Source organism: Hesperophylax consimilis, chromosome 15 (assembly GCF_061612785.1).
Source record: "Hesperophylax consimilis isolate HC1 chromosome 15, BYU_Hcon_1.0, whole genome shotgun sequence".
In the NCBI taxonomy this organism is placed as follows: domain Eukaryota; kingdom Metazoa; phylum Arthropoda; class Insecta; order Trichoptera; family Limnephilidae; genus Hesperophylax; species Hesperophylax consimilis.
In genome coordinates, this window is record NC_142850.1 from 34,176,615 (window position 1) to 34,199,801 (window position 23,187).

General features: G+C 35.6%; 3 protein-coding genes across 3 annotated transcripts; 1 reads left to right on the forward strand and 2 right to left on the reverse strand.

The window, feature by feature from the left end:
- The first annotated feature begins 291 nt into the window (after positions 1-291).
- Cog2 (conserved oligomeric Golgi complex subunit 2) lies at positions 292-12,534 on the forward strand. The gene is made up of 6 exons (XM_089640492.1): positions 292-456; positions 564-791; positions 2,440-3,286; positions 4,402-4,628; positions 5,146-5,624; positions 9,001-12,534. Exons 1-6 carry the CDS (start codon positions 373-375, stop codon positions 9,275-9,277), a joined length of 2,142 nt encoding a protein of 713 aa, XP_089496618.1. The 5' UTR covers positions 292-372; the 3' UTR covers positions 9,278-12,534.
- A 1,462-nt stretch (positions 12,535-13,996) lies between these two features.
- LOC149417663 (dnaJ homolog subfamily C member 17) lies at positions 13,997-17,059 on the reverse strand. The gene is made up of 3 exons (XM_089640120.1): positions 16,934-17,059; positions 15,422-16,049; positions 13,997-14,262 (listed from the first exon to the last, which is right to left on the reverse strand). The coding sequence occupies exons 1-3, from the start codon at positions 17,006-17,008 to the stop codon at positions 14,060-14,062; spliced, it is 906 nt and encodes a 301-aa protein (XP_089496246.1). The 5' UTR covers positions 17,009-17,059; the 3' UTR covers positions 13,997-14,059.
- Positions 17,060-20,230: 3,171 nt separating this feature from the next.
- LOC149417664 (uncharacterized) lies at positions 20,231-22,421 on the reverse strand. The gene is made up of 2 exons (XM_089640121.1): positions 22,290-22,421; positions 20,231-20,690 (listed from the first exon to the last, which is right to left on the reverse strand). Exons 1-2 carry the CDS (start codon positions 22,303-22,305, stop codon positions 20,404-20,406), a joined length of 303 nt encoding a protein of 100 aa, XP_089496247.1. The 5' UTR covers positions 22,306-22,421; the 3' UTR covers positions 20,231-20,403.
- Positions 22,422-23,187: the final 766 nt, after the last annotated feature.

Here is a 23,187-nt window from a genome sequence, read left to right on the forward strand (position 1 = left end):
TAACAGAAACATAACTTAACAAACACAATACAGAGCTGGTAATAATAGGTAATTACAAAATTATAAAAATAGGAACCTGTGTACAATAGTAGTGGGCGTTTTTTTTTATTTAAAAGAACAGATTTTTCTAAAATTAGAAGCATTTTTTATTAAATTAGTGTCACCATTCCTCAATAAAAATCCCACACAAAAGGATTTTTGTGTCAGCCCTGCATTTACCGGAGCCTGAAGCTAGCGACATAACGTTTGAACATGCTAGCCAACTTTGAAACAAACACTCGCTAAAAACGAAATCTGACATTTGTGATGTGTCAATTTTCGGTGTATTGTATTATTTAGGAAATGTATTCTGTTCGGTAATTCAATAAATATATGAAAATGTCTAAAGTAGCGGAACCCTTTACCCTCCCCCCTAGTCCGAAAGGCCTTTGTTTCGATAAAAATCAATTTTTAGGTGTAAGTAATTTTGAGAATTCGATAATAAATAACCTGACATTATTCTCTTTCCGTAAGTTTCCCTTAAAATTTAAAAACATTTGATTAATTCCTTTACATTATTGCAGGATAATTTTTCGGTCGATGGCTTTTTACATGATCATCGCAATGCCGGGTCCCTTGAAACCATGCGAGATGATTTGGGGGTTTACTTAAAAGTTCTTAGATCTGCCATGATTGAACTAATTAACAAGGACTATGCAGATTTTGTCAATCTTTCGGCCAACCTCATAGGCCTCGACAAGGAAATAAATAATATACAAACTCCTTTAGGGCAGCTGAAAGAGGAGGTTTTAGTGAGTACTAAATAATTTGATAGATACAAAATTTTCCTTATTTTCAAACTATTTTACAATAGCTTTTGTTATTATATATTATAAGTATTCTCACTTAGTTAAATACATGATACTTAAAGTTTCACATCAAAGCGCTCAGATCGGCACTACCAAAGTCAAATGCACAGACCTTTCAGACAGAGAAATCTGATAAGAGCTACATAAAATTTTACACTCTATTTCAAACGTCTAAATACCCAAGCGCACTTGCTTTTGCGCGTTTTGTAAATTCTTATACTTGGTTTGCGTAAATGGCATTAATAATAATAATAATATTTGGGTGATTAGTATAGCGCCGTTTTTGTGAAAAATCATCTCGAGGGCGCTGTACAGAATTTTTTCCTTTTCTACAGGATTTTCCAATAAGAGGTATTATTTTGAATAGCCCGCTATTCCGGTAGATGTTACTTTTGAAGCTGTCATTTTTTGACATTTGACAAGTAGAAACTACGCCATTAATAAAAATGGAACGATACACGCTTCAACAAAGCATTGAAATTATTAGAATTCACTTGAGTGAATAAAATGCAAATCATCTTTAGTGATGAGGCCCATTTCCACCTCGGTGGCTTCGTCAACAAGCAAAATTGTCGCATCTGGGGCTCGGAAAACCCAAGAGTTATTGTTGAAAAGCCTCTATCCTCAATGTGTGACTTTTTGGTGCGATTTATGGTCATGCGGAGTCATTAGACCTTACTTTTTCGAAAATGAGGCTGGAGCAACAGTTATGGTGAATGGATTGCGCTATCGAGAGATGATTAATGATTTTTTATGGCCGGAATTGGATTGTATTGATCTGGACAATGTTTACTTTCAACAAGACGGCGCTACGTGCCGCACAAGCAACGAAACCATTGATCTTTTACGATTGAATATCAAAATAACACCTCTTATTGGAAAACCCTGTACAATACTATCTTAACTATAGACTAGACAAACTATTATCAAATTATGACTAACAGATTGCATCCACCGGTTCTTTGATCAGTAATACACAAATATATGTACAATGCATTTAACCAATGAACATGATGCTGCGTTAGGATGTAGGTATATAATATTAACTCGTTGACTGCTTCAAACCTCAGTTTGAGTGATTCGACTCACCTAAAGGTCTACTGAACGTATGACTTACGTAACTTGGGGTAATACTTTATATTACTAACCATATTTGACGGCCGGCATAGTCCAGTGGTAACGCATTGGACTGCCATTCCGAAGGTCGCGGGTTCGAACCCGGCGTGCGCAAATAAATTTTATTTGATTAATTTGTGTTATTTCACAATTAATTAATTAAAATAATATATAGTATATTTGCGGCACGTTCCAGAGTGGAAGATACTACCAGTATCGCCCTGGTGTAAGACCACCATTCAGAATTCAAACGTTGCTCCAAATGGCTTTAGCCGTGTTTAGTGACTAGATCTGAATAGCCAGGTACTTCCCCACCTTCCTCTTTCCCTTCCCCACTTACCTTCAGCCTCACAACATCCCCCAATTGGGGATGCCATAGTATCACTGGCTCCAGACGGGAGCAGTTGGGACTCTTGTGAGGTATTCACTATAAAAAAAAAAAATATCAATTATTTGAATGAATCTCCCTTTCCAGCATGTTCGAGAATGTTTATCCGAAGCCATGAAGGAACTCTCCTGGAGGTTAGAGCAGCGCCGCCTGCTGAGAGAAAAGGGAAGAAGTCTTCAATATCTCAACCAAGCGCAAACTTCCCTGCTGAAACTGAAAAACATCCTCTCAATTGACAAGGAGAATAAAACCCCAATCTCCCCGGAAGTCATGGAGCGAGCTTCCTCCGAATACAATAAATTGCAATTTACAATCACAAAGTGTGGGCAGTATATTACTCCTGAACAGAAAGAACTGACAGAAAAGATTGGCAGAATTTTAGAAACGACACTGGGAGGAATGTTCCTACAAAATCTCAGCGATAAAAGAGTTGATAAGATTCAAAGATGTTTGCAAATATTTTCAACTCTAGACAAAATATCTAACGTGGAATTATTGCTGAGGAAAGAGATTATTTCTCCGGCCATGCATGAAATGATCAGCGAATCAGCTTTGCAAAAGCACCCCGATGGTTTGAAAGGAATCTTTACAAATATTCTTTCATTTATCAATCTTCGCTTGAAGGATTCCCTGTTGATCACCAACAAGTCCAAGAAGGTTAATTCCGTCGAGGGATATAACTTCTTACTAAACAGTTTCTGGCCGGAGGTGGAGTATAGAATCGAAGTGCATATGTCGTCCATATTTGCCCCGGGAAATCCTGACTTGTTTTATTCCCGATATAGTGACAGTTTAGATTTTGTCCACAAGTTTCTGCAGCACTTGCAGAATAGAAAAAGTGTTGAGATGTTCTATGATCATCCGCAGTACAAAAGTTTCCAGCAAAGGTGGAATTTACCTGTTTATTTCCAAATTCGTTTTCAAGAAATTGCCGGTAAGTTTAGTCACTTACCCAAACCTTTTTTCATCACAAATAATCTTAATTAGTATCTTAATGACTGTACAATTTGGATTGTTGTAAACGGTAGTAGCGCCCTCTGTTATTTAAAAAAAAAAACCGTTGAAGTATTCATGCGCATACATATTTTAAAGTTAAAACTTAAGAACCCGACTTCGTGTGCATCAATGATCCTGCGCCGTATGCTAAACCATTTTTGAACATGAAGTTTGTGACAAAACAGAGCCAAGCAGCAAAAAACCGCTTGATGGGTTGTTAACTGCTAGTAATTATTATTGCTTCTTTTTTTCAGAACTCTCCTAATGTATTGTATTATTTGCATAGCAGTGAATCAACATATTATTATCTAAAAGCAATGGAAATTATTAATCCCATTAAAAATCTTGCTTAATCTTGGCTGAAAATCTGTAAAAACTCTCAACTCTCTAGCGTTATGAAATTTTGCAGTGTTTTTGTGTGGGATTTCTAGGTCAACAAAACTGTTTTCAGTTACAAATATTTCCATTGTGATCTACCGAGTTTTGTACCTGTTAAAATACGAGATGAGACACCATAATATTTTGTGTACCACATTTTACAATACATAATGAGGTTATCTAATTTATTTTTATTTTGATGACAAGGTATTATATTTAAAGTGTTAATAATGACAGAATAAATAGTTTTCTCGATATCTCCAAAAATGACTGTCGTTATGAGCTTTCAAAGTGAACTTGGGTAAAACGTATGCAATGTTGCCTCATGACTTTGCCCGAGACTTGATTCAGTACAATTCATAATTGGAAAGGCAGTGCTGCAGTACCGCCACGCATGTATCATGACGTCAGACGCTTTTCGGTCAGCCGCAAATATCAACATTTTGACGCATATCTTTAGTACTATTTGATATTTTCCATAAATTCCAAGAGTACTGTCTTCAACTTGCTCTAATTAATATGACACATTTGTAAAAACACGAGAAATTTTGTTGTAGACAACCTCACTGTTAAATACTGACAAAAATAGTGTTGAAACTTGGGCGAAGCCTGGTACATAGTAACTACTAGTCCACTACAAAAAAGTGCTAATATTGTTTGTTTAATCTGTTTTAGGATCTTTGGAGAATGTCCTGTCAGAACCAGTCAACAATAGAAGTATTTTAAATGAAATCAAAACGGCCACAGAATTTAATTTAAAAGCAACGTCTGCTTGTTGGTCCTCTCTGTCCTCGTGTTGGGCTCAAGGCATCTTTATCTTGGCCCTGGCACACAGATTTTGGAAGTTGAGCCTACAAATTCTTTCCAGATATTCTACGTGGGTTACTTTTGCAACCAAACAAGTAAGTCTACCAGCTGCTAATTAATATTTAGCTGAAATTCCTAAACTCAGTTGAGTGTAGGATCTTTCTAACTAATGAATAGCGTATCTTCTATGTCAGCAAAATATTTGTCAATTATTTGCTTACATTTTTATAACAGTACCGTAAAAAGGAGTGACTGATAATTTTTTAAACTGCAACTTTTTCATAAAATCATTTGGATCGGAAAACTTTCTCTGCACATTTTTAAACCATTGAAAGATATGAAAAAAATGCTTATTGTGTGTTTGGGGAGTCAAAAAATAAATGAAACAATGTCACCTTTTGAAGTGGGGCGACTAACCAAAAATTTTGTGAAAAAAAATGAAGTAATTTTTTTAATTAATGACTATAAAATACAATAAATAGGTGTTAGGTGGGGTGTTGAATTGTCATTTTGATGACATACCCAGTCACCATCCACAATGATAAAATTCACCCCCCCGATTCAAACGTCACCCCATATTATGGTATTCTCATGTCTTTCGTTTCTTTCCAGACGTGGCCAACCCAGAATGAGTTGCAGAATAGTTCCCCTAATGATATTTCTAATTCAGAAAAAACCAACGGAGATAAGTTGAAGTTTTTAATATATCTGCATGTAGATGTCCAAAAACTGGTTGACGGACTGCCGATCCTATTAAAAACAGCCATGGCGAGATTAGCCCCCATGAAGCAAGCGGAAGCACTCGAGAAGAGCCTGTGGGAGTCTCGATCGCTTCTGTCATTACAATTACCGCAAATTAAAAAAATCGTCATCTTGGATATAAGTGCGCAAAGTATCGTACATCTGAAGCAGCTGAACGATATTCCCAGATTGTTTCGGAAGACTAATCGAGATATTCCCACAAAGCCTTGTGGGTATATTGCAGCTCTGATGAAAGCTCCCTTAGATTTTAATAGTTTGTACAGAGAATTGATCGGCGAACAGAATATCGCAGAATGGCTGGAGGCTGTCTTCTGTATTTTGACATCACAGTAAGTTTAATGCCAATCAATTTTATTATAAGATTTTTTGTGCTTTTATTCACGGTTAATGTTTATTATTCTATTCCACTTATTAATCTCCAATATGCCGTTTTTTATTTCAACATTAGCTATTCCCTCCCCACATGTTGTTGTGGCTTAGTGCCTGTGCTGTAGTTTATCTACCTGTGTAGGTAGATAAACTACACCACGTTGTTAAGGAATGGGGGGATTACGTAAGGTGCCAGTGTTAAGGATGGAGCTCCCCACGCTATAGCTCCATGTGGCGGCATTGTTAGGAAAGGCAGCTCAGCGTAGAGAAATGAGAATCTAATTTATTCAGGAAGGGTCGGCAAAAGCCTTTATACGGGGAACTAATCAACAATCCAGACTACACTTCTCTCGTCAAATGAAACTCCTATTGGGATGATAAATGGTTGTATTCACAGGCAACAGGTACATTGTATGACACAAATGAGGACACAGTTAACATCCTAAATTATTTCCTGGCTGTTAGAATTGAACAATCTCTCTCGTGTTTTGTTCTGGCTGGCAAGCTTGTTTAACAGACATTACAAGAAAGGCACATAATGGGGAAATGGTTAAGTAACATGCTTAAATGAGCCGTTCCAGGTGATGCAAGAGTTGAGAGACCCTGGTGGCGTTACTCACAGGAGTAATAACCATGATGGTGCTCTTTCATACGCGCCATCGCGCGCGTATCGGACTTCAATGATGTAGCCGGCACTTCTCGATCAAGACCGGATTAATAGCAAAACAACCACACATGTTGTCAAGAACGAAACTAGCGTTCGTGAGCGTTTTCGTAGCTAACTGCCCACACATGGTGTCGGGACCAAGGCTAGACTCCCAGTGATGGCCGAGGCAGTTGGAGTTAGCATGCTTTGCGCCGTGCGATGTGCGCAGCCGCTAGTGTTGCCAACTGTCTGCGTCTAATTTTAGGTTCGCGGGTCTTTTGAATGCGATAGGGAGATCTACTTCGTGACAACATGTTGCTTTTAAGTCCAACAGACTATGCTGTTTTTCAAAATAGCATGTTTTTACGTCTCAAATGTGACATCTAAAGAATATAGGTAAATAAAAACATACACTTATTCGATTGCAGAGTTATGTCAACATTTCAAAGCAATCGGTGAAGAACTTTTGGCGATTTAAGTTTTTGAACAAACCAAACATTTCCATTTTTATTTATTTAGATGATTGCAATTTTAGTACATTGCTCTGTATAGAATGCAATTGAAGGTCAATGACGGGAAGGAAGCAGTTCACAAAGGAGAACTGATGAATGAAATCCAAAAAAGGACGAAAAAAGACTGAAGGTTTTAAAAATTTGATCCATACAGCTATACTAAAGAAAAACCACTTCACATTTGTTAAACGGTGTTTTTGTTAAATATGATTTAAGATTTTCACGGCCAAAAGTATTTTTGTTATTTGTTTTTGGGGTGTTATGCCGTGTTGCTCTAACTCCTTCTTTAGCCAACGTTTCGGACAGCATTGCAGTGTCCATCATCAGGGCAGATGTGTTAGTTGTAGGTGTTTTTGTTACATATTGTACAAAGATTGTACTCTGTTTAGCAATAACAACATTGCAATTTATAGACCTACGCACATGCGCTCCTTTCCGTCATGCATGTTAGTATCGCGGCGAATTACTGTTGTTGTTGGTGTGATTAAAATCATGTTTTTAATAATAATTTCTATTCTAATGATATATTAGTATAATTCAATATATTTACAATAATTTCTGTTATTTTTGTCCATTAATTATATCATATTATTATTGTAGTTTCATCTTATCGGAAAAAGCTAGGTTATTTTTATTTTTAAAAGAAAGACTAACATTCCCGGGTTACGAATAACCTGACAATATTTGAAAATCTCCTACTACCACCACAGTATGCGGAAAATGTTGCCTGTGTTGTGTTGGAGGATTTAGCCAGCCGAGGAATTGAATACACTACGTCTGGGTGGGACCCAAACACAATGCCAACTCAGCCACTTACCGGACATTGTATAATACATATCTCCTACTTATTATTTTTTAATTGACTTTTACCGCGTGAATTTAATAAAACTTCAATTACAGTTACGTGAAAATATGAATAAATTGGCAATGTTGAATTGAAATACTAACTTAAATATGCATTGGTAGTCCGCATTTACTTATTAACACTAAAAAGGTATTTAATTAATTAGTGAGGTCGCACTTGAAGTGAAATGACACTAAACTGCGCTATATAAATGCCATGTTATTGTCATTATTATTATTATGAACAAATTTAATTTCTGCAAGCCCGAACCAATGTAGCGTCATTGGCCCGAACAGATTCAACTCGCTGCGTATATGAATTCTTTCAATTCTAAGAGCTTCGTTAGTTCAACTCCATTTGTTAATAAGCGAGTAATTTTGCATAACGAATGACATTATTGAAAAAGATGAGTATTTTGGCAGCAAGGCCGTGTTAAAATGTGTTTAACTCTTTGCACGCGGCCGTATCAACTGTTGTTACGGCAAAAAGTCCATACACACACGCGGCTGTATCAACAGTTGATACGGAAACTTTGAATGCCGATATTCCAGCGGTCTTTTGACATAAATTTATTTCCCGCTCGCTTGAACATTCGTAGAACTATCACGATGTTGACATCTACAAGAATTTCTCGAAAATAAAATTGTATTTCATTAAAAAACATCGATAATCAAGTGAGCCTCTTTGCGCCTTCGAGTGCTATAGTTTACAATTTTGTCAACGGATGGCGTTAGTTCAATTTTGTTATTATATTAAGTGACATAAAATTTAAGTGTCCAGTTTTAGAAAAAGTTTTCATAACAAAAAATGATAAGTGCTCATGGTGTCCCACTTGTGTCTATCAACGCAGTGGCCTAAGTACACACACGCCGAGTGAATGGCGGGACCACATTCAAAAGATACGGTACGTCTTTGTATGAAATTTTATGATTTTGTTTTTATAAACATCTAAGAGTGTTGACACACGAGGATTTGTTATCATATTGTGGAGAATAATCTGTTCTGTCTATATAGTGCAATAAATCATGCCAGAATGCTATAATTTGACATTTAATTGCGTGCATAGGTATTTGAAAATATGTACCGCGTACGGGTATAGATAAAACGGAGCAAATTAACGCGTTCAAAAGGTTAAAGTCGGTCAGAATATTTCTTATTAATTGTTGACCGTGCTCACAAATATCGCTAACTAACCATAGATGACGAATTTAGTCAATATCGTATTGACATAGGGCTTTATCGATTGTCCGTGCTGGACCTCCTGGTAACCTAACCTAACCTCAATTTCATCACTAATTTCATGCTCTTACATTTGTTAATATTCTATTTTTCAGGTATTACGTAGCAGTAGATGATGTTCTAACATCCGTACAGAAGACTGAGGAATCTCTCCGACGGTTAAAGTCCATCAGAGATCGTTCCAGCGGAACTAACTTGGAGAAGCTCGGAGTATCTGATGATGATAAGATCAGGATGCAGTTGAAGGTGGATGTGGAAGTGTACCGCCATTACCTGACGGACCTGAACCTTCAGCTAAATAAGATAGATAGATTAAAAGATCTCACTGACTTGGTGGAAAGAGTCACAAGCAAAAGCAATACGAGTCAATAAGTGCATTTCGACTTAGTGCCTATTAACGAATAGCATATTTTAAACTTATATTTAGGCCAAAGATATACATAATAGAATAAAGGTTAGATCGGTGGGTACTGGTGTTTTGAGCGGCAAATTTGATTAAATATTAATCTTGTCTATTCAGGGTGAATGGTATTGGTGTGAAATATTAATACAAGCAAAAATGTGCATGCTAATATTGTATCAATTCCAGTTAAGTAGATAGTTGAAGAAACAAAAATCAAAGATATAAAGGTGAATAATATGCGGTCTGAAATATAAATTAATACCAATATACAATCTGCCACATTTGTAAATATATATTTTTGTTTCTATTATATTACTATGAATAATACATTTTTATTATAATTTCGATTAAAAATACTTTTTTTTTAATATGTACACATAATAAAATAACCTAATCTATTTTTTTAAATAATTCTTGTCAAGTGCAGTCCGATATTCTGTTCTTATAAATTATGTATTATTTGTGCTTTCCCCCACTTTTAATAAAGTTTTAAAAAATAGTTTTTTTCAGTTTCTTTTATTTATTTCTACATCAAAAAATCAGTGAGGCAGACTTTGACATATTTAATTATTTATGGCAATAAAGCCTAAGGCCCAGTTGTTTCACGAAACTTGAACAATTCATAAAATTTCAGAGTTAAGATTCAAGTTCTGTTATTATTCCATTTTGGGCCAGTTGTTTAACAGTAATTAAATAACAACAAAACATTCACAGAAATCATGAAAGAAATTAATATTGTGCGTGATATCTCCAACGTGAAATAAATTATACAAGAGTGAAAAAAATGAATAATAATATTTATTTACATTAATACTTATTGTTAATGTACACAATAAATAAAAAGAAATGGATGACTCCCTTCATTTTCCTTCAAAATACGTCTTTTTACTCTTAAGGCGAAGCTTAATGCCAAATCACTATTTTGATTAACCTTTTTAACGAATTGGTATACATTATGAATATCAAAAAATATCCTTTAGATAAATTGAAGGTTTTCCTATCGCTTCACTTGAGTAGAATACAAATAAAAATATAAATTACTCAATAAAAAATATAAATGCTATAATAAAACTACTACAAAATATATTTTTTCAATAGAAATGTACGAACGCATAAAGGAAACAACCATAGACTAAATTAGACTAGACACGGCATATTCATTTAAAAATAACCCCAACACAATTTTGGTTTGGTTCACATGCACATTTATGAAAAGGCCCACGCATTATGTCGCAATGCGAAATGGGCACTGTGCATTGCGTTTTACCTTTTGTTGGTCTATTTTGCTTCTCAGCTATGCTGGGCAAGTTCATTTTTTCAATCACAAAAATAACCGAGTTCCAAATATTTAAATTTGAATTTTGTCCATATTACAACACCTTTGACAACAAATTCTCCGTGGTTTCGCTTACGAGTTTGAACGCTTGTACAAGGAGTTTAAACAGAGTTAGGTTGTTAAGTTCATCTCGATATTTGTGACGTACGCTACGTGGCGTTATTTTTAAAATGAATTTAACTAGACAGGGCTAATCTAGTATAATACATCAATGGAAACAACTTTTAAAAATACAGTATTATAGCTAAGATTATCTGTGACAGTTTCACTTGATTAACTTTTTAATTTTGCTTTCTTTGCTTTCTTATAAAATTATTTACAAAATAAATAAAAACCAGTTTTTTGCTTGAAATTGAACATTTCTAGACTCCGTTTGTCAAGTGATTTTAATGCCTATTACCTACGATATAAGGTAAACCAAGAATATACACATTTTTGGCTTGTAGCTTCCTCTTAAGTAAAATTTCACATTGGAGATATCAACGCGCCCAGCTACAATACATTAACTTTAAAAATTTAATCAATTATTCAAGTTCTGTGAAACAACTGGCCCTTAGATTTTTTAGTACCTACATGTCTTTTTACTTAACTGGACTTATGTAAAGGAATACATCAGTACCTGCTGTGAGATTCAAACTCGATGCAGTACAACAGAGCATCTTAACCTTTGTAACAAATATCGTTATACATAAACTTATTTGTTTGTCAATGTCTTTTCGCTTGCATCCATCAATCTTTCGGTTCCATTGTAACTCAGGCCAGTGGCAATTCAGCATACTTTTGAAAATTGATATAAAGTCATTGAAAGTAATAAAGAACAAAAAAAGGTCTAAAAACCTAATCTAACCTAGTTTGTTTTTCATCACTTTTCAAGAGTTGTTGAATTGACATTATCCTGAGTTGCGTAAGTGGAAGCATTTTAAAGCGCATTAATTCAATTCAAAAGAATTTCTGCAGGACACTTACTTCTTAACTATTAAATATTTCAAAATAACAGATGTACAATTATTGATTGTATTTTTGTCCAATAAAACAACTATCATTCGCCACTGCTACACGCTGTAATGGATCACGTCATACACGCTCTGTCTCGTCTGTACTGTACTCGGCGCTGCTGGAACAAGACGGATTGCGTATATCACGTGATGCGCTAGGTTAAACCCGGTGGTGAAATGTATATTTTTTAATTGAAAGAAAAAGTCAAAATAACGGTAACCTAGTAATTCAACATACTCTTGAAAAGTTATATAAAGTCGCGAAGATTAAAGAAAAAAAAACTAGGTTAAATAGGTTATGTTTATAGGACATTTCAAAAGTTATGAAGCCAATATAACGTCTACATTTTTACTCCAAATATGTTTCAGGTGCATTCTTATACACACCCTGTATATTTAATTACAAAAAATGTCTATAAACATATTTTAATTTTAAAATTTGATAGACGGATAGGCATGGCATAATTATTGTACAGTCTGTCATTATAAAAAATCATTTGAACAGTTGTAAAAATTAAAAACAATTTTTTTTGTATTATATACCTTTATGAATTTTGGCTAATTGATTAATCACTGAATACATAATATTTCATTTCTGGAATAATTATTTTTAATAAAAAATATTTTCTATTAAATAATTCCATGTTTTTATTTATTCATAGGAAAAGCTTGCTAGGCTAAAATTTGCAAAGCCAGAACTAATTGATTTAGCAAAGTATTGAGGCAGATAATTTACAATATATATGATTGGCGTGTATGTGTACGTACCTCAACAACACTTTATTTTATTTTGTCTTCGATATATTTATAGCACTATATTTATAATATCATTATTACATTATAATTATTGTCTTTTTCAATTGATTTGAATCAATTTAAATATACTGCCATTAGCTTTCGTTCTTTTGTTCTTTGTATAAAACATTGTAAATAATATAAAAAATGTTCAGTATTTGTACAAGAAAATAAATATTTATTTATGATACATATTTTTTTTAAATTTGTACCTATTAAAATCAACATCCACAGAACTTGAAAATCAACTTTGAAATTTGATGAATTGTTCAAATTCTGTGAAACAACCTGTCCTAAGTGTTTTAAATGAAAAGTGAATTTATGCTGAATTAGTGTAAAAATGTGGTAAATGAAAATTTCACAAAATGTTTTTTTTTTACTCTACTTCACTTAACCTTTGGAACACCAGACCTTTGAGGGACTAAATGCATGTGATCAAAAATGAACGCTGTGAAGTGTTTCAAGCGCGTTTCAGGGCAGGTTTAAATCGCATATAAAAAAATTCCAGCTAGGGCGAAATTAGGTAGTACTTATAGATTACGTTCCCCAACAATATTATTCACACCATCTCTTTTATCAATATAATATAAATAATAAGTTGAGTTAAGCAGAGGTCCCAAAAAACTTTATAATACTCTATAATCTAATGCTTCCACTAATTGGACATTTGCCGGGTTTTTGGGGTGGTGAATAGTAATTATTTCATAAATTACTCATTTGAAAACAATATACAGTATATTAGCGGCACGTTTCAGAGCGGGAGTTACTCTCAATATCGCCCTGGTGTAAGACCACCATTTAGAATTGAAACGTTGCTTGAAATGACTTTAGCCATGTTTAGTGACCAGATCTGAATAGCCAGGTACTTCCCCACTATCCTGTTCCCCTCTCCACTACTTTCAGCCTCACAACATACCCCAATTGGGGGTGCCATAGTCTCACTGGCTCCAGATAGTTGGGAGCAGTTGGGACTTTAGTGCGGTGTTCACATAAAAACCAAAACAAAAACTTTATTAAGGTACTTTCATTTGCAGAAATGAATGAACAAATCTACGAGGTGTGGAATCTTCTTCTACCGTGTCTTCCAACAATCATCCTCTGGCTGGTTGTGCAATATTGTATTTGTTGCTCCACATGGATGTGATTTTGGCCAATTTAGTTACCGTGGCTGCCCGGGGTATTTGTAGGATGTTAACTTTCACTTATGGTTCATGATTACGGAGCTACGAATTTGACCTTTTCCACAAATATTTTCCAATGGCTGCGATCACTCGCCATTCGCCTCTAGTCCTCATTCCTTTCCGTCCGGCTCGTCTTCCACAGTGTATCCACCTCTTCCTTGGTCCAACTCTGGGTCTCTTCCACTGGCATTCTTTCAACGTGACCCCATCACATTCTTTGAGACCCACAGATCTTACAATGGTCTCATGCTTTCAGATTTACAAGTTCAAGACTCTTTTTAATGCTGTATGATTAATTCTCTAGAATTTTGCATTAATTTGTGGTTATATCTAGTATATTTTTAATTGGATACAAAACAGTTTAAATTATTTTGTTTGTGTTTAATTTTGATATGTTTTGATAAGTCAAAGAGTGAGTCTTGCCTATGTTAATAATAATATAATCTATTCCTTGTCTTCCTTCAGCATGTCATCAATTAGTTTCTGTCTCTCGGCTGCCTGTCGAAGCTTCCTCATGACGAGGCTCTCGTAGTCTTTGTCGGAGACCAGAGAGGCCTCGGAGCTGGTGGCTTGTCGGGACGGAGGAGCTCTACTACTGCCTTTCTTCTCATTAATCCATTTTAGGGTCAGGGGATTTTCTTCTAGTCCTGTAAAAAAAGGGAAAAAAGTTGGTTAATTAATATGTAAATTATAATGTAAATAAGTAGCTACATTATGTCTTGTCATGTCATGTCATGTCAATGTCATGTCATAATAAAGGCACTTTTATAACAGGGCAATCAATTCCAATAAAATAATAATACAGAAGGAGGCCTTGGTCAGCCACGCTGTTGCTCATTGAGAGTTTGAAATTAGAGGAGAGAAAATCCATTTAATATCAATAGAGACGACGGAGCTAAGCTCAACAGCTCTTGGTATCCGGTAATTGACGGCTACACCAAAGCTAAACGCAAATAACATAATTCGCCACAAGATGTCACCACTTCCGTTGGCATTTCGCACTTGGACGGGCCCAGGCCACAAATAAATAAGCACAAACTCGACAACCAAAATTTACACATCTTCGGATCTACCGGATCTGCCCTGATGATGGACACTGCAACGCTGTCCGAAACGTCGGCTAAAGAAGGAGTTAGCGCAACACGGCATAACACCCCAAAAACAAACAACAAAAAAGAGAGAAAATTTGTTTCTGTACTAAAAAATAGGAAATGGTTCCAATGGGAAAACAGAAAGTTACTAGTATCGCTCTATTGATAAATCAAAGTAACGACAGAGACACCTATTGACAATTAGTTGCATTATTAGTGAACAAAATGTTAATATCATAGCTTCTCACCATAATCATTTGTACATATCTTTTAAAATTAAACATCCTTTATTTGTCAACTGTATTTGGGACACTGGTGTCCTCCATACTAAAATCGATGATTTTTTAAAAAACAATTTTAACCCTTATGTATAAAGAATCTGTATGAAGGATAAGGTCAGAATTTTTTGCACTAAATATCACTGGTGGAAGGAATTTTTTATTTTATGTATGCGGCTTCTCTGACAGCTTTAAAATAAATTACCTATTATTTTTCGACATTTCATTTTTTCTCAACATCACCAAAGTCCCACAGCCAACAGGTAAAATAGTGCTAGATATAAGAAGAATTTAAAGGAAGGTAAAAACCTCGCAGAAGATATAAATTTGAAAATAAAACTTGTGTCCACCTCGGAACAAGTTTCCTAATTGATTAAAAGAAAAAAATATTTATTTGAACTTCTATTATAAAATGAATTATTATTCCATTTAAATACCTTTTTCCAGCTCAAGTGCCATTTCAGAAGCCTCTTTAGTGGCAAACTCCACCAGGGCGCTTCCCTTCTTCTTGCTTGATAATATGAGAACCGTGACATCGCCATACTTTTTAAAAAACTGGCGCAATGTTTCTTCACTGTATCCACCGTTGGTCTTGTCTTCTTTGGAAGCTGTCCAGTTGATTTTGATCCTATTCTCAGAGGAGTTCCACGCCGGAGTATAAGAGGAAAGTCTATCAGCTTCAGCGAATATATGCTGCCTCATTCGTTCCTGTTCTTCTTCCAGAAGTTTTGATCCTTCCGTTCGCAATCTCTTGATTTCTTCTTGTAATCTTTCTTCATCTGTTCGATCGTCGTAAGTTTTGTTTCCTTTGGCTCTTCTTTCTGCTTCCCTTTCTCTGCGTTCTAAGTCTTCTATTAACTTCTGTCTCTTGCTGTCGAGTTCACGGAGACGAAGCTTAGCAGCCTTTTTGGCGGAGAGAACTCTATCGTACGCCGCTCTCGCTGATGCGTCAACCAGAATTTCAAGGGCTTTAGATAGTTCGTGGAACAACTCTGCGGCTTTTGGATTATCTGGATTTTTATCCGGATGACATTCTAGGGCTTTTTTTCTGTACGCTTTTTTAATCTAAAACAAATAAAAACTATCAATGAAACAATGTTTTTTTAAATTTTTTTTATGTGACACCTCACAAGAGCGTCCCTGCCTGTGCAGTGTACAGACAGGGGAACTATGTCACCACACGGTTGGGCGGCGTTGTGAGGCGGAATAAGGTAGGGGCTTTAGGAAGGGATTCGTTAATGCGGGCCTTGAAGAGGCTCGAATTATAGGAGGGAGGAAAAACAGATGCCGGTAGCTCGTTCCACATACGAGCCGACTTACACAAAAACGAGTCGTAAAAACGGCACGTTCTCATGAAGCCAACGTCAACCGTGAACGGGTGTTCAGCTCGTGTCCGTCGAGTTTCGCGCACGTGCACCGGTGCATCAGGAATCAATGCTGCCAGCTCCTTGGAGCAGGCTCCATTGAAATACCTGTAGAACAGACACAGCATGCCTACATTGCGTCTATGCATTAGAGAAGGCAATCGGTCTGTTAACAGCGGATTGTCAATCAGACGGATCGCTCTCCTTTGCACAGATTCAAGCAGGTTTATTAAGTATTTTGGGGCACCAGCCCAAAGGTGGCTTCCAAATTCAATAGTTGGGCGGACTTGAGACTTGTACAGGGTCAGCAGCTGGTCACTGTTGAAGAATCTCCTAGCCCTGTACAAGACGCCCAACTTCTTGGAGGCCTGATTTACTCGGGCTTCTATGGATCCCCGATACTTGAGCCGGTCTGATATAGTAACTCCAAGCATTTCAATGGAGTCTTTATTGGGGAGAGTGCTCCCATCAAATTGCACCAGACAGTCATTGATCTCCCTCTTTGCCAAAATTATTCACATTTCAATCACAGAAGTTAGAGCACTTTTAGGTTATAAACCAGTTTACAAACAATAAAGGACTTACCTCAGTTATATCAGCTTTGAATTGTATTCCCAAGAGTTCATATAGATCAGTGTCCTCCAGCTTATTTTTCGTCATTTTGAAATAATAAGTAAGTAACGATTGACAATTATCAGATTTTAATTTTTGGCGGTCTAAAGTATTTTCGTTTTATTTCGCAAAGTTGTCGTTTGACATTAGCTTGACAGTTGAGTGCTTACACCAAGAATAATACGTCGCCCGCCGTAGGAACTAAAACTCGGGGAGAGTTGTGATAACTAACTTACTGCAAAATTATTAGCGAAAAAATCGTGTTGGATCAAACACTACCAAATAAATAAATTAATATATAAACAAACATTAATGAAAGTATTCACACCATTCATTGAAACAATATAAATGAAACGAAATGCGTCAAAAATACATAATGATTGATAGTTGCTTTTCGTCAATCGCAAATAAACATAGGCTTTCAGTATCTACACAATACTTCACTATCATTTACCAGATGTGCTTTATTTCAAATAAATCCATTTCAAATGGAAATGCAAAATGCAAAATGGGTATTTTCCATTTTGCATTTTAAATGCTTTTCTAAAAACCATTTTGCATTTTGCATTTTAAATGCTTTTCTCAATGCATTTTCCATTTTAAATGCTTTTTTGCAACATTCTTCCTACTATCTCCACTCATCTTCTTTTCATAAGCCCCAAATATCAGTCGGTTCTCAAACTCACTATGAGAGATAATTTACATTTGTCAAGTTGCTCCCTGGTAGGAGCCCTGGCAATTGAGTGATACCATTACAAAAAATACTGATTCAAATAGGTACTGAACATGGGGGCATGACGCTGTAATATTAAATGTTAGATAACAGTTTCTATGTTTTTACGTTGGCAACATTAGTCCCGCGCTAATTTTTTGTGGTTTCATAATCTGTAGTCGTGGTGTTTTTGGATTTACCATCATATAATATGTTTGTTCTACATTGATGTCCATTATTAAATGACAAAATTGTTTAAAAATTCTATAATTATTTTAATTAATAAAAAAGAAAACACTTTGTAGTCACTTTATTGATATTTAAGTCTACCGGTTTCGGTACCTCCGTACCATCATCAGGACTGTTATAAAAATACTAACAAATACAGAATAAAACACATATATATAAACCAATAGTTAAGAGAGAGAAAGAGATAGAAAAACGGAGAGAGACAGTGTCAGTTGCGGGAGGGAAGTGGGGGTGGGGATTTTGGGATAGCTGGAAACATACTTATTATAGGGCTGAATGTTAAATTTAATTGATTATTGATGATTTCAGCCTTTGAATTAACTGATTTTTTTATTTCCAATGCTTCCAAATTGTTAAGTACCGAAACCGGTTGACTTTAAAATATCAATAAAGTGACTTTAAACAAAGTGTTTTCTTTTTTATTATTTAAAATGTCTTGTCACAATGTGTTTGCTTCTTTTGAAAAATTATTTTAATTGTTTGACCTGAGAAACCATTTTGCTTTTTCTATGCATTTTGAAAATAGGTATTTTGCATTTTGCATTTGAAATGCTTTTCTAAAACCCATTTTGCATTTTCAAATGGAAAATTTTTGACCCATTTCCATTTTGCATTTCAAATGGTTTTGGGTACCCATTTTGCACATCTCTGTCATTTACACATACAAACCGCTGTACTTGGGGGGAATATTGTTGCATTTCATGTAATCTTAATTCTTGTGCCCTGTGTACACTGTTACCGCACGCGTTGTCGTTCGCCGGCCTTTCTAGCCGCGATAAAACAAGTAAAATTATTTTGTGTTTTAAAATATAGTCAACCGTAATCCACTCAAATAAAGGCTGCGAAATCAACTAGTAGGTATCCATAAGAGACTTGTTTGCGACATTTTTCTTATGCGACATGTCTCCTCTTTTACATTAAACCCACACAAGAGGGCCTGAGGAAAATAATTCCCCTCAGGACCTATATCATCTTTTGGGAGGATGAGTGGAGGGTCTTTTTTAATGAAAAGAAGGAGACGAAGTTCTGGGAAGGTGAAAGGTATAGAAATAGAATATAATATGTAGTTGGATACAGGAGTGAAGGATATATGAATATATACCTCTACCTGTGACCTATGGCATAGGTGAGGTGTTGGTTATCCAATAAATGGTTCCCGGGGCAGCGGCACCTAAACCCTCCTCCTAAATTGTAAAGAATCTCCCTTTTGCAATGGTTTGTTCACACAAAAAATTTTATTGGTCCTTCGATACATGTAATTACACAAATTACACACCCGTTGTAATATTTTATCTTTATTAGTGAAAAAAACAGAGAAATTTTTAAATTGTTTATTTATTTATTAACAAATTCATTTAAAAATGCATTAAATAGAGATACATACTAAATTTACGTAAATTATTTTTAATTTCCTACATTATGTAATAAAATCTTCTTATATCTCAATGCCGATCATAGGGTAGGTATGTAGGTACCCATAGAATATCAACATTTTCTTCCCCCTTTTAAAGTCTGACAATATTAAGATAATTATAATATTTATTAAACCCCTGAGAAAACGCCAGAGAAGCGGGGTATTATTTATTTTATTTGTTAGAACATCAGACGATCAGGCTGCGATGAACAATGGATCAGCCCAGTTCAAAGATATTAGAAGAACGAGATGTGCTACGCGCGGTTCGTACTGAGTGGAATTGTTTTGCCGAGTGTCGCCGGTTTTGTTCACCAATACTACTGCACACCTTCGCTTGCGCTAAGGTATCCGCACTAATACATAGAACAGATTTCTGTGCGTACACGTCCCGATACCGTTCAAAGTACCCTAATTAGGTAGTACTGACGGCCGGCATAGTCCAGTGGTAACGCATTGGACTGCCATTCCGAAGGTCGCGGGTTCGAACCCGGCGTGCGCAAATAAATTTTATTTGATTAATTTGTGTTATTTCACAATTAATTAATTAAAATAATATATAGTATATTTGCGGCACGTTCCAGAGTGGAAGATACTACCAGTATCGCCCTGGTGTAAGACCACCATTCAGAATTGAAACGTTGCTCCAAATGGCTTTAGCCGTGTTTAGTGACTAGATCTGAATAGCCAGGTACTTCCCCACCTTCCTCTTTCCCTTCCCCACTTACCTTCAGCCTCACAACATCCCCCAATTGGGGATGCCATAGTCTCACTGACTCCAGACGGGAGCAGTTGGGACTCTTGTGAGGTATTCACTATAAAAAAAAAAAAAAAAAACTCCGGCTACGGTCCGGCGGCCAACATAGCATATCTCGTTCTTCTAATATCTTTGGCCCAGTTCATCAAAGCAATGGTGACATTGCTTTGATTGTTAGCAATATCGATCTTTTACAAGGAGGGTCGAAAAAGACGAAGATAAATCACTTCAAAGGGTTCAATAAAGATTTAAAACATTGCCCCAATCAAATTCATAGAAATAATGTCTTCGACACTTTCAAATAACGAAAACATTTACAGTTCTGTGTGTTTGGAGGGAAACCTCTTAAGGACAGCGTGGTAAAGGTTATAGAAGGCGTACACGGACACGCTGAGGATCACAATTAAAGCTGACCCAAAGACGAAGCTGAGGAAGTTTCCAGTGATGAGGCCTGCTCCCTTCATCGAGGCAGGCCTTCCCCTGAAGATCTCCGAGGAGTCCCCGCCCTGGGAACGTCTTTCTCCCATCAGTTTCTTCATGGAGTTGAGACGAGCTTTTAACTCGTCGACGGACTCGGTAACGTCATTCTGATTGTCGTAACCTGAAATGTAAAATAACAGATTTATTACTGTTGATTTTTCGAAGAATGGTAGATCTTCTCAAGGTAGTTTTTTTAAAACTTTGTGACGATATAATACTGGGAGAGGAGATTTGTACACAAACCACTGTTGAATATTTTTTACTTTGTGACGATATAATACTGGGAGAGGAGATTTGTACACAAACCACTGTTGAATATTTTTTACTTTGTGACGATATAATACTGGGAGAGGAGATTTGTACACAAACCACTGTTGAATATTTTTTACTTTGTGACGATATAATACTGGGAGAGGAGATTTGTACACAAACCACTGTTGAATATTTTTTACTTTGTGACGATATAATACTGGGGGAGGAGATTTGTACACAAACCACTGTTGAATATTTTTTTACTTTGTGACGATATAATACTGGGGGAGGAGATTTGTACACAAACCATCGTTAAATTTTTTCAACGATTTCAGCGATTTTAAAAACTTTTAGTTAATTTTATATTACATATGTTTGTTTATGAAATCAAAATCGGAAAGAGTCTTTTATCTGCTTTCTGCTGCTAACCCTGTATAAATCTCAAGTACGCCCAACAGTGGAATTTGCAAGCCACCTCTGGGCTGGAGCCCCACAATACTTGATAAACCTACATGATTCTGTTCAAAGGAGAGCGGTCCGTCTGATTGACAATCTGTTGTTAGCATATCGATTGTCAACTCTAATGCACAGACGCAATGTAGGCATGCTGAGTTTGTTCTACAGGTATTTAATGCCTACTCTAAGACGGGTCTATTTCTCGACTCGTTTTTCTCTTAAAAAAATAAATAAATAATAAATCCCTTCCTACAGCCCCTACCTAAACCCTCCTCTCAACTCTGCCCAAACGGGTGGCGACATAGTTCCCCTGTCTTTACACCGCGCAGTGTGTCACATGATATTATTGTACCCAGGTCTGGGGGGTTACATTGTTCTGGCGAAGCAAAGGATGTTTCAATGGTAACGTGTTTGACTGTAATTTAGTAATTTTTTGACTGTGAATATAAATAATGTTGTGATAAAGAAACAAGTTTTTGTTAACTACGTCAATCCGCAATGTAACTTTTTACGAACTTGTATTTTTACTGTGTCTATGGAATACAATTAATTAAATATATAACGATAAACAAAATAACGCTGATAACAACAAAAACGGTTGATGATATAATATGTAATAATAATAATTTAAATGATAAGTTAATTGATAAGTTATGTATCAATCATATTGTGCTTTTGACATTTTGACACTATGCATGAATCTCAATAATACAGGAAGGTTTTAATCGTTAATATCAAGACGATAAACGAGCCTGAAACAACTGATAATGGCATCAACTACGCATTAAAACACGAAACGAAATATAAATAATAATTTGATTTACCTACAGTTTTTTAACACAGCAAAAGAATAAAGCATTATATTTATTGTTAGGTAAAATGTATCGAAATGAATTCAGATCGGTTAGGTGCGATGTTTGCATTGCAATCTGATTCTAATGTATTTCTCGCTAGCTTTTCACAAAATAGAATCGATAGTCTACAATAAATATGTAATATATCTGAAGCTTACCGTAATTCTCTGCCATTTTATTCAGAAATCAGCTTTTCCGTGTTATTATTGTAAATCCTTGGTTCGTTGTTCTGTCAACAAGAGAATGGCAGAAGTTGAGAGAAAGTGAGAGAGACGCATGCGCAGAGTTGGTGGAGGCTGCGAGTGTCTGGAAAATGGACCACTTTCCAAATTTCCAACATGGCGTCGAGGCTATTGATTTTAGGTGAGCGGTTTTCAACCCTTCCATATAAAATCTGTATAAATATTTATTTAAGCTTCTGTTTATGTAGGCAACGTCCATATATATAAATGCATAGCATATTTTCATTTCTTTTTTTAGAAAAAGGTAGGTACCTGCATACCATATGAAACCTATCGGCTAACAATGTTTCGGCTCTTCGTTCAGAGATGTCCTTAATGTAACCAATGGGAATGTATGGTGAGCGATATGCTGAAATAGGCCAAGCCACTAAAATATTTTATTTAGTATTTTTTTTAATTAGGAAAAAAAAGTCGAACATTTAAGCATAAACTGTAATTATTCATATGTTCTAGACCAATAAAGTTTAGTTGTTGATTTAGTATTTGTACTTACACAATATATTTATAAATGACTATAAAAATGTTATAAAAATAAATAAACATTATAAGGAATTACAAAACGTTATAAACCAAGTAAATGCCGTTAATGGTAATACAGTTTTCCCATGATTATACAAAAACAATAAAATAAACTAAGATGATAGAATTATTTCACAAAAAAAAAAAGTTTTCAGTGTTAGTAAGTTGCATTTAATATGTTTTCAAATGAAAATGTCTACATCTCTAGGTACGTCCTATTAAAGAGTTTTGCGCATATTTGGATTTACAGTGTGGTGTTCTAAATAAGTCGTTCGATCTGGTGTTGTGTCCAAGG

What these genes read in the sequence shown, in the direction of transcription:
- Cog2 (XM_089640492.1), top strand. Translation starts at nt 373, where the DNA reads ATGAAAATGTCTAAAGTAGCGGAACCCTTTACCCTCCCCCCTAGTCCG. An exon ending in ATAAAAATCAATTTTTAGGT is followed by an intron (nt 457 to 563) that starts GTAAGTAATTTT and finishes ACATTATTGCAG; the next exon opens with GATAATTTTTCGGTCGATGG. An exon ending in TCGTTTTCAAGAAATTGCCG is followed by an intron (nt 3,287 to 4,401) that starts GTAAGTTTAGTC and finishes AATCTGTTTTAG; the next exon opens with GATCTTTGGAGAATGTCCTG.
- LOC149417663 (XM_089640120.1), bottom strand. Translation starts at nt 17,008, where the DNA reads ATGACGAAAAATAAGCTGGAGGACACTGATCTATATGAACTCTTGGGA. An exon ending in TCAAAGCTGATATAACTGAG is followed by an intron (nt 16,050 to 16,933) that starts GTAAGTCCTTTA and finishes TATTTGTTTTAG; the next exon opens with ATTAAAAAAGCGTACAGAAA. An exon ending in GGCACTTGAGCTGGAAAAAG is followed by an intron (nt 14,263 to 15,421) that starts GTATTTAAATGG and finishes CTTTTTTTACAG; the next exon opens with GACTAGAAGAAAATCCCCTG.